Genomic DNA, 19,921 nt, shown 5'->3' with positions numbered 1-19,921 from the left:
CAACTGTTCAATGAGTCAGTTAAAAGACTTTGATGGTTTTCCTAACCAAAAAAGGACACATTAATGATTAGACACATCGGCTTCTTCATCCATCCGCTCTCTCTGTCTGCTTATCTTGGCAGGATCACATGGGCTGGTGAGTGTCTCAAACACTCGCTGGCTTAGAGTCAGTATGCACACTGGACCAGTCTCCAGTCAATCACAAGACGACCCAGAGGCAAACATCTATGCATGCACACACCCGGTCCTACTAGCAATTTAGAGAAAACCAGATAACGTGACATGTGTATTTTTGGACTGCGTGAGCGTCACATTCTCGTAGACCGGAATTTTAAAAAGTAAGTAAGAAGTTTCTTTACATTCATCGCCAGCTTGTTTTCAATTTTTTTCTCGTGAGTGTCATTTCCTTACCACATACACATAATTATGATCAAAGTATTCTTGTGATGGGATAAATAATCAAGTCTTAATCAGTCTACCACTTCCCCCTGCATCGTGGTCCTTCCTTCAATATGAACCACCTGACTCATCGGCTGCTGTACCACAGTGTGTGTCTGCGGTGTGTGAGGCATGTTGCTCATCTCTTTAAGCCCATTTAACAGCTCGTTACCCATCCGTGTCTCTCCCCCTCTTTTTATATCCTTCTCCCCCACCTCTGTTCCAGGCTCGAGTCACTCCTTGGTCAGGTTCCATTTTTGCTAATGCAGTGGAAATGAGCCGTGGGGCATCGCGAAACAAAGTGGAGCGGATCAGTGGCGGCTTTTTACCCCCACACAACGCAAACAAGGCTCGACACAAGCTGGTAGCAGGCACTGGAGAAGGGGGACGGGTTCATTGACACAGGCAGATCAGTTGGACACATGGGGAGGGATGTGTTTCACTGCACACAGCACCTGATTAAATCGGGAAGGAGGGCACAACGTCTTTATGACTGCCAGCGTCTGGGTGGAACCTAAACACCGAGGAGGACAAGATGGAAGAATAGAGGACATGGATTGTTTTTGTTTCAATTGGTTTGTTGGTGTTTCTATAAGGTTAAGGTCTAGACTTTGACTGGACCTTCACAACACCTTGATCAATTTTCGGCTACAGAGTTGCGTTACATTTACTCAGTTGTATTTAATCGAGTAACGTAATGGGGGGGAAAATACTTGAGTTCTTTTTTACTATACTGTACTTTATAATTTTACTTGAGTAATTTTATTATGAGGCATTGCTACTTGAGTAAAGTGGATTTCTGGATTCTCTACCAACCTCAATGAAGGTAGATCAAGCTTGTTTAAACCAGAAATTCACCAGACAAAACCTGAAGGGTTTTTTAGTTTCATATTAAAAGAAATTGATTTTGGAAAATGTTTCTTTTTCCTGATTTTGTCAATATGTGACTTGTATCAATCATCTTCATTTTGATCTTTAAAATACCAAAATTTCCACATAACTTAATGTTTTGGTCTGTCTACCGATGTAATTTTGCATCATTTCTAACAGGGATTGTGGATTAGATAATCTGATGAAAAAAATAAAATAATAAAAAAAGAACTGTTTCAGGATGGAGCAGCATTTAAAAAATAAAATAAAATAAAAAAAAAAGGAGTGAAGGTAGCCCAAAGCTGTAGTTGTATAAAAACTTTATTGAACAGCATCAAAATCTGCATGAGTAAATCAACTAGTTGGACCTCGAACCTTTGATTTGGGCTATAGCAACGTTTCGGTTCAGAGTTTAAAGGCTGGCGTCCAGATTCTGCTCGGGGTCACGTGAATGCATCAGGAGGAAAAGACGTTTGGAAAGCTCCGGACCGACCCGTCGGGTTGTGGAGGTGACGCCTTCTCCTCTGCGGATCAGAAGGTCAGACAGAAGAGAGAGCTTCTCGTTCTCGGTCCTGCACTGGCTGTAAGCCTGCGAACACACGGAGAGATTATTGGCGTTCTGAAAGGATATCTTGGAGGTTATAGTTTCATAAAGGTCACATGGGCAATTTTACATTGTCACAAGAAAAATAAAGATCACAAATATGACACAAAACATTTTTTTTTATTTCATAGCACAAGGATGTTAAACTATCAAAATATTTTTTAAATATTTTTCCAATCAGCTGAAGGAAATGCAGAGTGAGCTGTGGAGCCATAAAACCTCCAAATCGTTATTTTTGTAACAGAACTTTGACTTCGCAGAATGAAATCCACCAATAAAAACAAAATTCTTAATTTTTTTTACAAAATATCTTCAGGTATTTCATAAAATAATTATGCTTCCCATTTATGTTTTGTTGACTGAACAGCCTCCATGTGGTGCCAGCAGATGTAAATGAATTAAAATGTAAAAAGTTTTTCCACTGAAGCAATTTAACATTACTGCTTTTCCAAGTTGCTTCACATTGCAGACATTAGCTCTACCTAGCCTGGTAAGATACTGACTCCTAACAACTACTTAAAAGAACCCAACACAAAAAAATCTGAACTATACAGTAATGAGAGTCAACTTTCATTTCAATATTGTCCTACTTTTTATAAACTTCTTAATTCAGCTATTGATTGCATTGAGAAAAAAAAACAAGAATTGGCAACCTGGGAATGTTTTATCTGCTCTAATTGCTAAACTGAATGCCCACTGTAGCAGATAATAAGTATCATTTGGCAGAATGCTTTTGTTTGTTGAAAAACATTTACATATCTGCTCATTTCAAGCAAATTACCTACAGATTTGTTGTGGAAAAGCTTCATATCTGCATTTTTTTTTTGTTAATCCCAAACTGTAACAGACAGGAAGGATGTCTAGATTATATCTTCCTAAATTACAAAAAAAAATGTTTAACTCTTCTCAGTATAAAAACCAGAGGAAGATTTAATTAATATTAGCAATGGCTGCAAAGACTGAATCTGAGCCTGTTGAAATGCTCGAGAGGTGAATGCGTACCTTCTTGAGCAGCTGCGGGGAAGGATAAGCTGCCAAGATGGCAGCCGCCACGTCTGAGCTCACTCTGTTGAACTGCTGGATCTGTCTCTTCCACGCCTGCAGCAGGCCCTTCCCGGCTTTGTCCACCCGCTGGCCTCCCGCCCACTCGCTCTCCAGGTAAAAGGAGAAGCCGGTCTGCTCTCGCGCTCTCCTGAAAACAACCGAGAGGAGTGTGGGAAGTGACCGTGTGATCCAGCAGAGGCGGCGCCGAGCCGAGATGCGATGAGCAAAAAACAGGGCTCCGGATTGCTCACTTGAAAGGGGCCTCGGCTACCGCTTTGGTCGTCATGGTGATGTGGTCGGAGAACTCCTTCCAGGTAGATAAGAAGCGGACAGAGACGCCGGTGTGAAGCTGGAGGTGGACCACGGCCTGACGGGGTTTTGAACGAGGATCGGTGAAGATATAACGAATGCCTAATTTCCTTCTTCAGAACAAAACTTCATATAAATATCATAATTTGAAAAAAAATAACATTGGTAGATTTCCATATTAGTGATGTAAATTATTCTCGACAAAGGCAAACAGAGGACAGTTTACGCTCTTCTGCAGGGGTGCGTCTGGATTTTTATTTTTTGTACCAGGGCACAAACTGTAGAAGGGTGGCACACCAAAATTACAATTTCACCTAAATGTACTTAAGGTTTAAATTACAATGACCAATGAGCCAAAATTTGGATAACAAATATATTTATTTACCCAAATAAAACATATGAATCCGTTTAGCATGAGAAAACTATGCAGTAGATTTGTTTGTTACAGTGGCAGAGGACACAGGCTAATTTTACTAATCACACCATTAGCCTGTTTAGATTAGTGTAGCTTAACTAAGCTAGAGGTAGAGTCTTAAAAACTCTATTTTTAGGACTGTTATGCTAACTCTGTTCAACTTAATAATGATTATAGACTACAAATGGCAAACAACTGTTTAATTACCCTGATTCTCCTTTATACTGTAATCTGATGCTAGTTTTTCTTATTATTAAACATCAACCTGCCAGTGGGGACAAGGGATGAAAATTAGCTACATGGCTATAATCGCACATATTTACATAAACAGAGAGGTCCCATTGTCTAAAAATAAACTTGAAACAACACAAAATGATTTATTGATAGTTGTAAAAGAACAAAAGGAGAGTTTTGTTATGAACTGACTTGCAGTGTGGACAAAATGCTAATCTCTGTATGACATACAATAACATAAGTTGGGGGCTCGTCCAGGAAAGCAACACATAGAAAACTTTATGTGCTACCTGAAGCAATATGTTTTTAAAGGAAATTTGCAGTGCTTGTACATTCTGTTGAATTGAATCACACTATTTCCTGAATTTTTGATGCAAGATCATCCAGAAATGTCAGAAAAAAAAACCTTACAAACCAAAATTCTGTTCAGGTAATTGTAAACAAAATAAATGTAGCTATGAGCTACAAAATGGAGGTACGTTATGACAAGGTCATGGAAAGTTAAACAGACATCCCTGGTCAATGTTTGTGATGATTCCACTGCAACAGGAAGTGTTAAGATTAGATGTTTATGCAGTTTATGCGTGACGCTGGATTTACAACATCAGAAGCTTGGATCACAAAAACTACTTTTGCGGGCGTCCTACTGAGGGACGTTTAAACAATCGTGTGGCTAATTTTACCCTTGAGTCGATATGATTGTGGCTTGTGTTTACTGGGACCAATTTAACACTTTTTGATTATTTTTCTCCTCACCCCAGCCAGCAAATGTGATTATCTAATCACCATCAAATGAGTGGCTTCATTTATTAACCCCCTGAAGATCAGAAGATTGATTAAATAAAATCAGCTACATAGTGTGGAACACTTTCCACTGTTGTGTTACATTAATAAACCAAAAACATCCCACAAGTGTAAAGTGTTGAAAAAATGCAGAAGTCATTACATGTAAGGGAAACGTGGGCCTGCGTTTTAATTAAAAGAAACAATGCGATTCATTTGACCAATTTTAATAAATAAATGTATTAATTTCTGAGCGTAAATGCTTTCGTAAAGTAGCATCAATTAAGATGTTCAACTGATTTAAACCACAGGGGGGGATTTCTGTGTCTTTTGGTTAAATTGAAATTTATTTCTGCTGTTGATGCATTATTAAAGTGCATATTAAATTGATGAGAATAACATTTATATTGTGAACTCTCATTTATTTTTTTAAGGTTCTGCAATAAAAAAAAACACTGAAATAAAACACACAATGAATACCACTCATTTACATAAAATTTAAAACACAGATTAGAAATAGAATAATAAGATATTTTCTTGCTAGAGCCTTCTCAAATAGACATATTGAATTAATTTTTTATGAAAGTGAAAAATTATTTTTTTTATATACATAAGTTGATATATACTACATAGCAAAATAACCATATTTAAAATTAAACTTAACTAAACCCTGTAGGATGCAGGGTTTTTTTTTTACTGTATTAAACTTTAAATGTCATGATTAACTCCAGTGTTAACTCTTTCTTTTTACTGTTTCTGTCCACCTGTTTTTTTCCCTCTCCTGGAGCAGGTTGTATAATAAACCATGCAATGATGTGCAGCAACACAGATATCTGCAGCTGACTGACAAAAATGTATAAATAAATAAACAGCTGGATGACGCAAAAGCAATGCAGGTGCTACTCAACAAACTTCAAAACCATGCAACTTCAAAAGGGGGAAGGAAAAAAAACCCTCTTCATTGACTAGCTTGTCTTAATAATGGGTTATTTAAGACTTTTAGTGCTGCATTTGTTTTCAAGATAAATACATTTTTTTAAAAAAAACCTGTTTTAGTTTTTTCTTCTCGTCACAATTTATGCATTGTTATTATTCAGTGTATCCCATCGGGAGGGGAAACGGATGACCAACCTACCTCCTCCACTTCAACTCTGGACACCTCCGGCAGCTTCTCGGCGTGACCGCTCCTCCGTTTTTTCTTCTCTTTTCCTCCTCCTGCCTCTTCCCCAGCCACAGCCGCTCTGAGCCTCTTCTGGCTCCGAGACTTTCGGGCCCTGAGAACATCAAGGTGAGCTTTATTTTTATGACTGACAGGATACCCTAAGCAGCCAGCTTTCTGTAAATCATTCATAGCAACACTGATGTAGTGGTGCGAGTAGCCAAACAAGAGAGCCAGCACCGATTTCTGATTTTCCTAAAAGGTGCCTGTTGATTCTGCTTTTGACCTCCGCTGTTTTTAATTATTTTCTTCAAATAATCCTAATATAAAGAAACTCATTTGTCTTTGTTTTAAGTTAACAGCTACATAAATGAAGGGATTACAATTGAAGAATCAAACTCAACTAGTCATTTAATTCTTTTCTCCTCTAATGTCAAAAGTTATTTGGTGATGCATTTACAGACCCAAAAAAATGTGGGGGCTTTCAGTTTTGATGCATTTCATGGCACATTTCAATCAGTTGTTACTTCACTAGTAGATCACTATACTGTAGTCAGTAACTCTAAAGTCTTTTGTATGGAAAACATGACAGATGTTAGCATCTAATGAAAAGCTGCTGATTCAGAAGGTAAAGGTTAAGGTATGGCTATTTAGCATTAAATAGTTAAACTTGTACAAAACCCTACTTTGGTGATAAATTAGCAATGGCCGTTTCAGTCGTTTCAATCTAATTTAGATCGACTATGTTCAGATCCAGCTAAAAAAACATAAAAAATAAAAATACAATTCTTGCTAGGTTTAGTTTTATTTAAAACTACAAAAGGTGAAAATGCAAATCCATATGCATTTTGGTGAGTTTTTTGCTCTTTCAATTCAACGTAGGATAATCTTGCTGAGGTCAGACAAATATTTTTGAAGAATGCATTTTAGATACCAGATCATTAAAAAAAAACTAAATAAATGAAGTAATGAAATTAGCTTTTACAGATTGCTAAATGATAGACTGCAAGTCAGACGGTAACTTTTGCACTCCAAGGAAAACAACAGCTTAGGCGAATTTAAAACCACATTTTTAGAGTAAAGTGAACTGGCCATCAATGCCTCAGCACAAAACTGGCAGGATTGTTTTATCCATTTCTTATAAGTGAAAGTTTTTTCCACTTGTCTTTCATTTCTGTGCCAGGTGCCTTTTTGCCGAAACGAGAATGTCTTTCTGATTCTCCAGTGTGGTGGATCACTCTGGACGCCGTCTGGCTGCTTTTAGTTTACAGAAAACTGGCTAATAAACTGGACAAACGGAGAAAATGTGAATCTCCTTGAAGCAATCCACTGAGCTCGAATGAATAAAAACAACCCATGACCGTCACGCCTCTGGTTTAATGAGACTCTCACCTGAAATAGCTCTCCAGCTCGATGACTGCCAGGCTGAGCCGTTTGTCCGGGTGAAGCCTCTGCCGCTCCCGGACCCACGATGTGAGGGTGGGACTGCAGGCTGACCCGCTGTGCCTCTCCTCCTGGGTAGAGGGCAGAGGGAGATACTCGTTTCAGGTCAAGCTTCTCCAAACAGATAAAAACAGATAGAACCCAGGCTTATCTAGAAAAATGGCTGCTCTTGGGATATATTTACAGTTTCTACAGGCGAGCTTACGGCCTCGCTTGGAATGCTAAAGCTCGTTTCGAAGGGTTTATTTTGTGTAATAATCTCAGAATATTTTCAAAACAATTCTCCTGCTTGGCTTCCAGCTGAAGGTTTCTGGAAAGTTTTTAGAAATGTCGCACGCCGACTCACTTGGATGTAGTTGTGGGTCAGAGTGATGAAGTCTTCCACCGTCATCTGCATCACCACGTGGGGCTCTGGGACACGCGCCGCACCGTTCTGCTGAAACAGTGGCAGCACATATATTTTAATAATAAACTTTATTCAAAACTGGACAACGGATAACTAAAACATAAATGTCACCATTTGATTAGATGTACCCTGCAGCTGCACTGCTGCACCCTGACAAGTTGCAAGCTGAGCTGAGACTACAGGGCTGAAACGAATAATCGTGATGAATCGATTATTCAAATAATTGCCAACTAGTTTAGTAATCAATTAATCGTTAACTTGAGAGAGAGAGAGAGAGAGAGAGAGAGAGAGAAAAAAAAGACTCAAAACAAGGCCATTTGCTGAATGAACAACATATTTAAAACACTAATTAAATCAAAACTGTACCAAAAAATTAGGATAGAAAAAAATTTTTATTTGTCTGTAAATATTTTCTACACAGAACTCCTCATGTGGCCTTGTTTTAGCTGGATAGATTTTTGTAAAACAAATCTCGAACACCTCTTGCATCCAGTTATTAATCAGTTAATTCAACAAAATAATCAATGGATCAGCCCTACACTGTGTTGATGTTAAGTCAAGCAGAAAAAGCTAAATATTTTTGGGATGTTGATGTTAAAAGCATTTCTTAAGCTGCAAATGCATTAAATGTTAGAAATAATCAAGCAAACACAAAAGGAATATTATTTATCAGCATTTTTATATACTTTTGATCATATATAAAACAAGTGGTTAAAAGCAAAGCACTTCCAGATTGTGCCCGTTTTTTTTTTTTTGTTGTTTTTTTTATCCGATTAATAAATCAGAATAATCGATAGCTAAATAGTTGTAGCCTTAGCTGAGATTGTGTTGCATTTTTGTAACTAAACTGGAGGTCGTTTTTTTTTTAACCTGTGCGCTTGGAGCCTGCCTGGCCCAGGTCACGCTGCGGGGCAGCGGCTGTTTCTCTATGGCGCAGCTACAACCCAGAGCCTGCACAGACGCCAGCAGAGTTCCCCCTCCTTCCAGCTGCAACAGAGCTGCAAAATAGAAAAATGACTTAGCTGAGCTGCTTTCTAATAAACGTGTAGCTTTTTTTTTTTTTTTAGTTGTCTTTCTTCTTTCACCTGGATCAACAGCTACAACCATATGCTTGATGCACTCCTCTGGCCTCAGGGCCTTGGAAGCCTCAGCCAGAGCTCTTCTCTCTGCTTTCTGCCTCTCTTGTTCCTGCTTGAGCGCCTCCCTGTCCTGCTGCCGTCTCTCTCTGGCCTGCCGTCTCCTCAGAGCCTCCTCCCTGGAGGCCCGGATCTCCTCCGCCGACCTTTTTGTGGCTTTGGTCGCGTCTCCGGTCTCGGATGCGGAGAGATGCCTGTGGGGGAGGTCATCCGCTTCCTCTGGGGTCGACCTTCTCTCCTTGTCCAATGTGGTGAGGAGATGCTCTGACTCTGAAGAGCCTTTTCGGTTTCCTTCAGTGAGGACAGCGCTGTCCTGTCTCAGTTTTACCCTCTGCGCCAGGGGGACGTCGTCCTCAGAATCGCTGCTTATCATCATGACATCAGCCGATCCAACGCTACAGAGAACCGAACTGGCTGGTTTCTTTGGGGCTTTCTGCGAGGCTACGTCGGTGCTTGGACGAGGCTGGAGGAAATCAAACACAGGCAGCTCCTCATCTGAGTCACTGCTGCTTCTCAGATCCTCGCTTTGAAGTGAATCACTACACATGGTGGTAGAAAACACAAACTGTCAGCATCATCAGTTAGTAAAGTGTGGGGTTTTTTGTCTTTGATTTAAACCCCTCGCCAGACTTCTTTGAAAAATTGTCACATTTAGTGTTTACCAGACAAAAAGGCGTGAATGGATCCCCTAACAAACAAATAATTCAAACAAGCAACATGTTCTGAGCGTGCTGGTAAATTCGGCAACAACGGGAACACAATTTTGGTTTCAGACAGAGCTTTGCTAGCAGCCTGTTCTGGCGTTGGAAGATAAGGGGGAACCATTACACAAGTCTCTTGGTGTGACGTTATCTGTTGCTGCAGAAATAATTGGATTCCTAACTTCCAGCTACATATTCCAGGCACCTAAAAAGAGCTCACAATAAAGAAAGAAATTACTTCTTAAATTGAGTTTGGCGCAGCATTAAAAATTTCCTTAGAAAGACAAACGATAGATAACACACGGAAAGCCAGTTCAATTTACACGACAAGAAGGCAGCCAGTGTCACGCACGCAGACGTCAGATAGTAGGACGTGGCTGCGCTGCTGACAACTTCCAAGACAGGAGGATTTCACTACATACTGAACAAATGAACAAACTTCTAACTACAAAATGCTATTTGTTTTTGTAGCTACTTACATCATCGTGTGCTGGGAGGCGCGTGACGCGTTGTTTGATTTTCCCCGGGTTTTGTTGCATTCACGGACAGTCGGACTACAGAGCTTTTAATGATGGAATTGCGCTCATGTTTTTGTAGATCCGAATTGTTTGGCTCAACTTGGCNTTAGTGTAGCTTAACTAAGCTAGAGTTAGAGTCTTAAAAACTCTATTTTTAGGACTGTTATGCTAACTCTGTTCAACTTAATAATGATTATAGACTACAAATGGCAAACAACTGTTTAATTACCCTGATTCTCCTTTATACTGTAATCTGATGCTAGTTTTTCTTATTATTAAACATCAACCTGCCAATGGGGACAAGGGATGAAAATTAGCTACATGGCTATAATCGCACATATTTACATAAACAGAGAGGTCCCATTGTGTAAAAATAAACTTGAAACAACACAAAATGATTTATTGATAGTTGTAAAAGAACAAAAGGAGAGTTTTGTTATGAACTGACTTGCAGTGTGGACAAAATGCTAATCTCTGTATGACATACAATAACATAAGTTGGGGGCTCGTCCAGGAAAGCAACACATAGAAAACTTTATGTGCTACCTGAAGCAATATGTTTTTAAAGGAAATTTGCAGTGCTTGTACATTCTGTTGAATTGAATCACACTATTTCCTGAATTTTTGATGCAAGATCATCCAGAAATGTCAGAAAAAAAAACCTTACAAACCAAAATTCTGTTCAGGTAATTGTAAACAAAATAAATGTAGCTATGAGCTACAAAATGGAGGTACGTTATGACAAGGTCATGGAAAGTTAAACAGACATCCCTGGTCAATGTTTGTGATGATTCCACTGCAACAGGAAGTGTTAAGATTAGATGTTTATGCAGTTTATGCGTGACGCTGGATTTACAACATCAGAAGCTTGGATCACAAAAACTACTTTTGCGGGCGTCCTACTGAGGGACGTTTAAACAATCATGTGGCTAATTTTACCCTTGAGTCGATATGATTGTGGCTTGTGTTTACTGGGACCAATTTAACACATTTTGATTATTTTTCTCTTCACCCCAGCCAGCAAATGTGATTATCTAATCACCATCAAATGAGTGGCTTCATTTATTAACCCCCTGAAGATCAGAAGATTGATTAAATAAAATCAGCTACATAGTGTGCAACACTTTCCACTGTTGTGTTACATTAATAAACCAAAAACATCCCACAAGTGTAAAGTGTTGAAAAAATGCAGAAGTCATTACATGTAAGGGAAACGTGGGCCTGCGTTTTAATTAAAAGAAGCAATGCAATTGCTATTAAAATTGGTCAAATGCAAGCATTTGACCAATTTTAATAAATAAATGTATTAATTTCTGAGCGTAAATGCTTTCGTAAAGTAGCATCAATTAAGATGTTCAACTGATTTAAACCACAGGGGGGGATTTCTGTGTCTTTTGGTTAAATTGAAATTTATTTCTGCTGTTGATGCATTATTAAAGTGCATATTAAATTGATGAGAATAACATTTATATTGTGAACTCTCATTTATTTTTTTAAGGTTCTGCAATAAAAAAAAACACTGAAATAAAACACACAATGAATACCACTCATTTACATAAAATTTAAAACACAGATTAGAAATAGAATAATAAGATATTTTCTTGCTAGAGCCTTCTCAAATAGACATATTGAATTAATTTTTTATGAAAGTGAAAAATTATTTTTTTTATATACATAAGTTGATATATACTACATAGCAAAATAACCATATTTAAAATTAAACTTAACTAAACCCTGTAGGATGCAGGGTTTTTTTTTTACTGTATTAAACTTTAAATGTCATGATTAACTCCAGTGTTAACTCTTTCTTTTTACTGTTTCTGTCCACCTGTTTTTTTCCCTCTCCTGGAGCAGGTTGTATAATAAACCATGCAATGGTGTGCAGCAACACAGATATCTGCAGCTGACTGACAAAAATGTATAAATAAATAAACAGCTGGATGACGCAAAAGCAATGCAGGTGCTACTCAACAAACTTCAAAACCATGCAACTTCAAAAGGGGGAAGGAAAAAAAACCCTCTTCATTGACTAGCTTGTCTTAATAATGGGTTATTTAAGACTTTTAGTGCTGCATTTGTTTTCAAGATAAATACATTTTTTTAAAAAAAACCTGTTTTAGTTTTTTCTTCTCGTCACAATTTATGCATTGTTATTATTCAGTGTATCCCATCGGGAGGGGAAACGGATGACCAACCTACCTCCTCCACTTCAACTCTGGACACCTCCGGCAGCTTCTCGGCGTGACCGCTCCTCCGTTTTTTCTTCTCTTTTCCTCCTCCTGCCTCTTCCCCAGCCACAGCCGCTCTGAGCCTCTTCTGGCTCCGAGACTTTCGGGCCCTGAGAACATCAAGGTGAGCTTTATTTTTATGACTGACAGGATACCCTAAGCAGCCAGCTTTCTGTAAATCATTCATAGCAACACTGATGTAGTGGTGCGAGTAGCCAAACAAGAGAGCCAGCACCGATTTCTGATTTTCCTAAAAGGTGCCTGTTGATTCTGCTTTTGACCTCCGCTGTTTTTAATTATTTTCTTCAAATAATCCTAATATAAAGAAACTCATTTGTCTTTGTTTTAAGTTAACAGCTACATAAATGAAGGGATTACAATTGAAGAATCAAACTCAACTAGTCATTTAATTCTTTTCTCCTCTAATGTCAAAAGTTATTTGGTGATGCATTTACAGACCCAAAAAAATGTGGGGGCTTTCAGTTTTGATGCATTTCATGGCACATTTCAATCAGTTGTTACTTCACTAGTAGATCACTATACTGTAGTCAGTAACTCTAAAGTCTTTTGTATGGAAAACATGACAGATGTTAGCATCTAATGAAAAGCTGCTGATTCAGAAGGTAAAGGTTAAGGTATGGCTATTTAGCATTAAATAGTTAAACTTGTACAAAACCCTACTTTGGTGATAAATTAGCAATGGCCGTTTCAGTCGTTTCAATCTAATTTAGATCGACTATGTTCAGATCCAGCTAAAAAAACATAAAAAATAAAAATACAATTCTTGCTAGGTTTAGTTTTATTTAAAACTACAAAAGGTGAAAATGCAAATCCATATGCATTTTGGTGAGTTTTTTGCTCTTTCAATTCAACGTAGGATAATCTTGCTGAGGTCAGACAAATATTTTTGAAGAATGCATTTTAGATACCAGATCATTAAAAAAAAACTAAATAAATGAAGTAATGAAATTAGCTTTTACAGATTGCTAAATGATAGACTGCAAGTCAGACGGTAACTTTTGCACTCCAAGGAAAACAACAGCTTAGGCGAATTTAAAACCACATTTTTAGAGTAAAGTGAACTGGCCATCAATGCCTCAGCACAAAACTGGCAGGATTGTTTTATCCATTTCTTATAAGTGAAAGTTTTTTCCACTTGTCTTTCATTTCTGTGCCAGGTGCCTTTTTGCCGAAACGAGAATGTCTTTCTGATTCTCCAGTGTGGTGGATCACTCTGGACGCCGTCTGGCTGCTTTTAGTTTACAGAAAACTGGCTAATAAACTGGACAAACGGAGAAAATGTGAATCTCCTTGAAGCAATCCACTGAGCTCGAATGAATAAAAACAACCCATGACCGTCACGCCTCTGGTTTAATGAGACTCTCACCTGAAATAGCTCTCCAGCTCGATGACTGCCAGGCTGAGCCGTTTGTCCGGGTGAAGCCTCTGCCGCTCCCGGACCCACGATGTGAGGGTGGGACTGCAGGCTGACCCGCTGTGCCTCTCCTCCTGGGTAGAGGGCAGAGGGAGATACTCGTTTCAGGTCAAGCTTCTCCAAACAGATAAAAACAGATTGAACCCAGGCTTATCTAGAAAAATTGCTGCTCTTGGGAGATATTTACCGTTTCTACCGGCGAGCTTACGGCCTCGCTTGGAATGCTAAAGCTCGTTTCGAAGGGTTTATTTTGTGTAATAATCTCAGAATATTTTCAAAACAATTCTCCTGCTTGGCTTCCAGCTGAAGGTTTCTGGAAAGTTTTTAGAAATGTCGCACGCCGACTCACTTGGATGTAGTTGTGGGTCAGAGTGATGAAGTCTTCCACCGTCATCTGCATCACCACGTGGGGCTCTGGGACACGCGCCGCACCGTTCTGCTGAAACAGTGGCAGCACATATATTTTAATAATAAACTTTATTCAAAACTGGACAACGGATAACTAAAACATAAATGTCACCATTTGATTAGATGTACCCTGCAGCTGCACTGCTGCACCCTGACAAGTTGCAAGCTGAGCTGAGACTACAGGGCTGAAACGAATAATCGTGATGAATCGATTATTCAAATAATTGCCAACTAGTTTAGTAATCAATTAATCGTTAACTTGAGAGAGAGAGAGAGAGAGAGAGAGAGAGAGAAAAAAAAGACTCAAAACAAGGCCATTTGCTGAATGAACAACATATTTAAAACACTAATTAAATCAAAACTGTACCAAAAAATTAGGATAGAAAAAAATTTTTATTTGTCTGTAAATATTTTCTACACAGAACTCCTCATGTGGCCTTGTTTTAGCTGGATAGATTTTTGTAAAACAAATCTCGAACACCTCTTGCATCCAGTTATTAATCAGTTAATTCAACAAAATAATCAATGGATCAGCCCTACACTGTGTTGATGTTAAGTCAAGCAGAAAAAGCTAAATATTTTGGGATGTTGATGTTAAGAGCATTTCTTAAGCTGCAAATGCATTAAATGTTAGAAATAATCAAGCAAACACAAAAGGAATATTATTTATCAGCATTTTTATATACTTTTGATCATATATAAAACAAGTGGTTAAAAGCAAAGCACTTCCAGATTGTGCCCGTTTTTTTTTTTTTGTTGTTTTTTTTATCCGATTAATAAATCAGAATAATCGATAGCTAAATAGTTGTAGCCTTAGCTGAGATTGTGTTGCATTTTTGTAACTAAACTGGAGGTCGTTTTTTTTTTAACCTGTGCGCTTGGAGCCTGCCTGGCCCAGGTCACGCTGCGGGGCAGCGGCTGTTTCTCTATGGCGCAGCTACAACCCAGAGCCTGCACAGACGCCAGCAGAGTTCCCCCTCCTTCCAGCTGCAACAGAGCTGCAAAATAGAAAAATGACTTAGCTGAGCTGCTTTCTAATAAACGTGTAGCTTTTTTTTTTTTTTTAGTTGTCTTTCTTCTTTCACCTGGATCAACAGCTACAACCATATGCTTGATGCACTCCTCTGGCCTCAGGGCCTTGGAAGCCTCAGCCAGAGCTCTTCTCTCTGCTTTCTGCCTCTCTTGTTCCTGCTTGAGCGCCTCCCTGTCCTGCTGCCGTCTCTCTCTGGCCTGCCGTCTCCTCAGAGCCTCCTCCCTGGAGGCCCGGATCTCCTCCGCCGACCTTTTTGTGGCTTTGGTCGCGTCTCCGGTCTCGGATGCGGAGAGATGCCTGTGGGGGAGGTCATCCGCTTCCTCTGGGGTCGACCTTCTCTCCTTGTCCAATGTGGTGAGGAGATGCTCTGACTCTGAAGAGCCTTTTCGGTTTCCTTCAGTGAGGACAGCGCTGTCCTGTCTCAGTTTTACCCTCTGCGCCAGGGGGACGTCGTCCTCAGAATCGCTGCTTATCATCATGACATCAGCCGATCCAACGCTACAGAGAACCGAACTGGCTGGTTTCTTTGGGGCTTTCTGCGAGGCTACGTCGGTGCTTGGACGAGGCTGGAGGAAATCAAACACAGGCAGCTCCTCATCTGAGTCACTGCTGCTTCTCAGATCCTCGCGTTGAAGTGAATCACTACACATGGTGGTAGAAAACACAAACTGTCAGCATCATCAGTTAGTAAAGTGTGGGGTTTTTTGTCTTTGATTTAAACCCCTCGCCAGACTTCTTTGAAAAATTGTCACATTTAGTGTTTACCAGACAAAAAGGCGTGAATGGATCCCCTAACAAACAAATAATTCAAACAAGCAACATGTTCTGAGCGTGCTGGTAAATTCGGCAACAACGGGAACACAATTTTGGTTTCAGACAGAGCTTTGCTAGCAGCCTGTTCTGGCGTTGGAAGATAAGGGGGAACCATTACACAAGTCTCTTGGTGTGACGTTATCTGTTGCTGCAGAAATAATTGGATTCCTAACTTCCAGCTACATATTCCAGGCACCTAAAAAGAGCTCACAATAAAGAAAGAAATTACTTCTTAAATTGAGTTTGGCGCAGCATTAAAAATTTCCTTAGAAAGACAAACGATAGATAACACACGGAAAGCCAGTTCAATTTACACGACAAAAAGGCAGCCAGCGTCACGCACGCAGACGTCAGATAGTAGGACGTGGCTGCGCTGCTGACAACTTCCAAGACAGGAGGATTTCACTACATACTGAACAAATGAACAAACTTCTAACTACAAAATGCTATTTGTTTTTGTAGCTACTTACATCATCGTGTGCTGGGAGGCGCGTGACGCGTTGTTTGATTTTCCCCGGGTTTTGTTGCATTCACGGACAGTCGGACTACAGAGCTTTTAATGATGGAATTGCGCTCATGTTTTTGTAGATCCGAATTGTTTGGCTCAACTTGGCGATTTATTTATTTATTTATTTATTTATTTTTTTATTTATTTATTTATTTATTTATTTATTTATTTATAGAACGAACCCATCAAGAAAAAAAACATACACTTGTTCCAGTGTTTATGAAAACTTGAGCTGTAACTCTTGTCACTGTCTGTTACAACAGACAGTTTTTACTTTTGCATTATTTGAGTTATTACAATAAATGTATTTCCTCAGTAAGGCATGACAAGAAGGAATATTACTCGTGACAAGCATTTGATATCTTAGAAGACAGGATCGCCTACAGAACGACCAGTCTTATCATTTTGCTTGACCAAAATCATAAAGATACAAACTGACAGCATTCCACCTAGCTTGACTAGATTATATAGAATTTAAAGTTATTATTTGAGTGATTTATAGATAGTAATTTCCAAGACGATATATAATGTTCATATTATGTTTATGATTAATATAATATGAACCTGTGGAGTGTTATTGTGAACGGAGCACCAGTTACACTACAGTTAATAATGGAGATCAAATTCAGATTCTGAGTTATACACACAATTTCAAAGTAGTCGCAACAAATTTAATGATTTTAGAGGGCGGATGTAACTCGACCAGATAAAGTAATGCGATAGCATGAACATAAAACCATCTGGACACTCGTTTGATATAATAGAGAGTTCTGTTTCGCACGTTGTACGAGGTACCTGAACTCAGCAGAAGGATACGGATATGACGCGTAGGATATAGCGTATTGATGACACAATTCAAAATGGCGGCGCTGGCGTCCTTGATGCTGAAGTCCAGAGCAGGTATGAAACAACTTAACGTTAATTATAACTCCTTACGCGCATTTTAATGCAATAAAAAGCGAACATTTTGTAGTTCTGTTCGCTGGTGTTAGCTTTTCTCTGTTAGCACAGCGTTTTGTTTGCTAACCTACCTAGTTAGCCCTCTGCTTTCAATTAAACACATTGGAAACGTCACTCAAACCAGTTCAGCAGTGTTTGCAGCATTCAGCTGTGTTGTGTTGGTTTTAGGTCTTCTGGTTTCCAGTGAGTCCTACCTGCTGGACTCGGTGAGGTTTGCTTCCAAGAAGGCCGGAGGCAGCTCAAAAAACCTCGGAGGCAGGAGTCCTGGCCGGAGGTTTGGCTTTAAGAAAGTGGATGGTAATATTTGCCCCCATCTGAACACCTCTGGAAGCTCTGAAATGATCTACAAAGCATGTATTCCACATTGTGCTGATCATTATTTTGTTATGTTATGTTCTTAAGGCAGCTTTGTACATGCTGGGAACATCCTTGCAACACAGAGGAAGTTAAGGTATCACCCTGGAGCACATGTGAGTAACCCTTTTTTTTTTCTATCCAGGGATGTAGAGATGAAATTTCAATGCTAATTCAGCTTGAGAGAGATTTGATAGTTAAATAAAGCAGGTAATTATTAATTTACTGTATGCTGCAATAACCTTGCTGTAGAAGTTCGCAAATATGTCGTTAACTGACTTGGGCTTTAAACGGATTAAATCATATTAGCATTAAAAAATCTTACAGAAACCTTACTGTCACAGTGCCTTGTTTTGCTCTGAGAACTAATATCGTATGCTGTGCAAGAAGTTGTTTATTATGACGTTAAATGTAGCTGTGACATGCAGTTTGCATTCAGTTGGGGAGTTTTGATGTATCGTTGGTAGTTTTATGATTGTCCTGCAGGTTGGCCTGGGAACCAACAACACTCTCTTTGCACTGGAGGACGGCCACGTCAGGTTCACCAAGGAGGTCTACATCCCAGCGCCCCGAGACCCCGAGGTCACCCGCGTCATCACCAAGCTGCCCAAAGGAGTCGTGCTCTACAAGACCTTCATCAACGTGATGCCAGTGAAACAGGAGGGCAAATTCAAACTGGTGGACCTGGTCTGAAAGAGCTGGAGTGCAACCAAGGACTTTGTATTTTTCTTTTCGGTAGAGCTACAGAAAAGTCAGTGGACTGAACTGACTCTTAGTCTGGCTGCTGATTACACTGACAGTTCAATCCTGACTTCTCATAGAGCTGAACATAATTAACAGACCCTTCTTCAGTGTTGCTTTGATATATTTCCTGTTGCATTCAGAACTAATTCTCATTTAAGAAAATTAAATTAGTCTGTCATTTATGTATTTATAATAGTTCCTGATGCACAGATTGCTGTGCATGATAGACTAGTTAGATGACACAGCTGATCATCGTCTGTAATAAAGTTTTATAAGTAAAAGTCTTAATGCTGAATGACTTTGCTTTTTTTCTGGATGGCATGATTTTTTTATTTATTTTTTTTTAGTCACTGCAGGTTTTCTCTGGTGGCTGTTACTTAAAGTCAGGAGTTTGATTTTAAGGAACACCTGTAATTTTTTTTTTTTTTTTGCATTCTTTCATTTGACCACCAGGTGTCGCACAATCTTTAATTCATAACGTAATCATTTTTCCTTTAACCTCCACTCTTACTGTTGCAAACTGCAAACAGATATGCTGTAAGTATACTTTTAGTAATATTCAGCCTGTTCAGAGACCAAAAGCTGGTGATTTTTAGAATTTTGCTACTGTTTATGTTAAATCACACCCTCTTTCTCTTTGCATCAGTATTTCATTCATTATAAGTTGATTTAAGGGTGTGTTTTTCGTCTTGATTCTTGTTTGTTTCCAGTAATCCTCACCCAAATATTGCCGTTCTCCAAAAGCTGCACTCCCTACACTGGCCAGCAGGTGTCACACATTCACCACTTCACAGCTAACTGGAGGCGGGTTTATAAAGTTGAGAGTTTGACGCCGTTTTTCAGGCTTTAATCTTTACTTTCTTCCGAAAGTGAGCGAAAACCGTAACAGCTGATTGACCAAATGGTATTTTGTCTCTGAGCAAGCTTTCACCAGAAGCTGGAGAAGGAAAAAAAAAGTAGCAGTTATCTGAAGTCGGTGGTATGCAGAGGGAGTGTGGGTGAGGCTTGGTGTAAAGTAGGGAGGTTGAATGCCATCGTTAAGTGAAAAAAAGAGGAATGATTGATTAGAGGAGTATCCCACGTATTGTTTTCATGTTCTGTTTTGGAAACTTGTAGGTCACTTTGTGTCCCACAGTATTCACTGAAAATATCCGTACATAAGAACCTGAATTTCTTTTAAATTAACTTTTTTGCTGTTTCGTACAGCTCTTGAAAGTAGATTTTTAAAAATTTAACCAACATGTTTCTTCTGACTGGAAGTAATATAAACCTTTTTCTAGGTTCAATGCCTTATAAAATTATTTACCCTTGGAACTGTCTCGCTTTATAACCATAAAATCAAGGTGTTTTTTCTATGGTGGAGCCACACAAGTCTGAA

General features: G+C 39.1%; 3 protein-coding genes across 10 annotated transcripts; 1 reads left to right on the top strand and 2 right to left on the bottom strand.

Moving 5' to 3' along the window:
* Window positions 1–1,610: 1,610 nt before the first annotated feature.
* On the bottom strand, window positions 1,611–10,119 carry LOC103144707 (crossover junction endonuclease EME1-like). Of its 5 annotated transcripts, none has more exons than XM_007561828.2 (9): window positions 10,022–10,119; window positions 8,791–9,380; window positions 8,576–8,703; window positions 7,646–7,735; window positions 7,249–7,370; window positions 5,833–5,971; window positions 3,208–3,323; window positions 2,915–3,104; window positions 1,611–1,897 (listed from the first exon to the last, which is right to left on the bottom strand). In XM_007561828.2, exons 1-9 carry the CDS (start codon window positions 10,024–10,026, stop codon window positions 1,721–1,723), a joined length of 1,557 nt encoding a protein of 518 aa, XP_007561890.1. In that variant the 5' UTR covers window positions 10,027–10,119; the 3' UTR covers window positions 1,611–1,720. The 5 variants fall into 5 exon arrangements, with proteins under 5 accessions (XP_007561890.1, XP_016531982.1, XP_007561881.1 ...); XM_016676496.1 differs by lacking the exon at window positions 10,022–10,119 and having other exon boundaries at window positions 8,791–9,079; window positions 9,155–9,876; XM_007561819.2 differs by lacking the exon at window positions 10,022–10,119 and having other exon boundaries at window positions 8,791–9,878.
* Window positions 10,120–12,194: 2,075 nt separating this feature from the next.
* Window positions 12,195–16,537, bottom strand: LOC103144931 (crossover junction endonuclease EME1-like). Of its 4 annotated transcripts, XM_016676476.1 has the most exons (7): window positions 16,448–16,537; window positions 15,581–15,806; window positions 15,217–15,505; window positions 15,002–15,129; window positions 14,073–14,162; window positions 13,676–13,797; window positions 12,195–12,398 (listed from the first exon to the last, which is right to left on the bottom strand). In XM_016676476.1, exons 1-7 carry the CDS (start codon window positions 16,450–16,452, stop codon window positions 12,218–12,220), a joined length of 1,041 nt encoding a protein of 346 aa, XP_016531962.1. In that variant the 5' UTR covers window positions 16,453–16,537; the 3' UTR covers window positions 12,195–12,217. The 4 variants fall into 4 exon arrangements, with proteins under 4 accessions (XP_016531962.1, XP_016531956.1, XP_016531958.1 ...); XM_016676470.1 differs by having other exon boundaries at window positions 15,217–15,806; XM_016676472.1 differs by having other exon boundaries at window positions 14,073–14,159; window positions 15,217–15,806.
* A 739-nt stretch (window positions 16,538–17,276) lies between these two features.
* LOC103144700 (39S ribosomal protein L27, mitochondrial-like) lies at window positions 17,277–18,835 on the top strand. The gene is made up of 4 exons (XM_007561806.2): window positions 17,277–17,385; window positions 17,614–17,742; window positions 17,848–17,915; window positions 18,286–18,835. The coding sequence occupies exons 1-4, from the start codon at window positions 17,331–17,333 to the stop codon at window positions 18,490–18,492; spliced, it is 459 nt and encodes a 152-aa protein (XP_007561868.1). The 5' UTR covers window positions 17,277–17,330; the 3' UTR covers window positions 18,493–18,835.
* Window positions 18,836–19,921: the final 1,086 nt, after the last annotated feature.

Source organism: Poecilia formosa, unplaced genomic scaffold (assembly GCF_000485575.1).
Source record: "Poecilia formosa unplaced genomic scaffold, Poecilia_formosa-5.1.2 Scaffold4, whole genome shotgun sequence".
Taxonomy (NCBI): domain Eukaryota; kingdom Metazoa; phylum Chordata; class Actinopteri; order Cyprinodontiformes; family Poeciliidae; genus Poecilia; species Poecilia formosa.
Note: the sequence above shows the minus strand (reverse complement) of the source record. Positions and strands in the feature narration are given on the sequence as shown.

Excerpts from the sequence above, each read along its gene's own strand:
- LOC103144700 (XM_007561806.2), top strand. The coding sequence starts at position 17,331 with ATGACACAATTCAAAATGGCGGCGCTGGCGTCCTTGATGCTGAAGTCC. Across the intron at positions 17,743-17,847 it reads TGGCTTTAAGAAAGTGGATG|GCAGCTTTGTACATGCTGGG; the intron begins GTAATATTTGCC and ends TATGTTCTTAAG. Across the intron at positions 17,916-18,285 it reads GGTATCACCCTGGAGCACAT|GTTGGCCTGGGAACCAACAA; the intron begins GTGAGTAACCCT and ends ATTGTCCTGCAG.
- LOC103144931 (XM_016676468.1), bottom strand. The coding sequence starts at position 15,814 with ATGTGTAGTGATTCACTTCAACGCGAGGATCTGAGAAGCAGCAGTGAC. Across the intron at positions 13,798-14,072 it reads TGACCCACAACTACATCCAA|GAGGAGAGGCACAGCGGGTC; the intron begins GTGAGTCGGCGT and ends CCCTCTACCCAG. Across the intron at positions 12,399-13,675 it reads GAGCTGGAGAGCTATTTCAG|GGCCCGAAAGTCTCGGAGCC; the intron begins GTGAGAGTCTCA and ends TGATGTTCTCAG.
- LOC103144707 (XM_007561819.2), bottom strand. The coding sequence starts at position 9,388 with ATGTGTAGTGATTCACTTCAAAGCGAGGATCTGAGAAGCAGCAGTGAC. Across the intron at positions 8,704-8,790 it reads GGTTGTAGCTGTTGATCCAG|CTCTGTTGCAGCTGGAAGGA; the intron begins GTGAAAGAAGAA and ends TCTATTTTGCAG. Across the intron at positions 7,736-8,575 it reads GGCAGGCTCCAAGCGCACAG|CAGAACGGTGCGGCGCGTGT; the intron begins GTTAAAAAAAAA and ends CCACTGTTTCAG.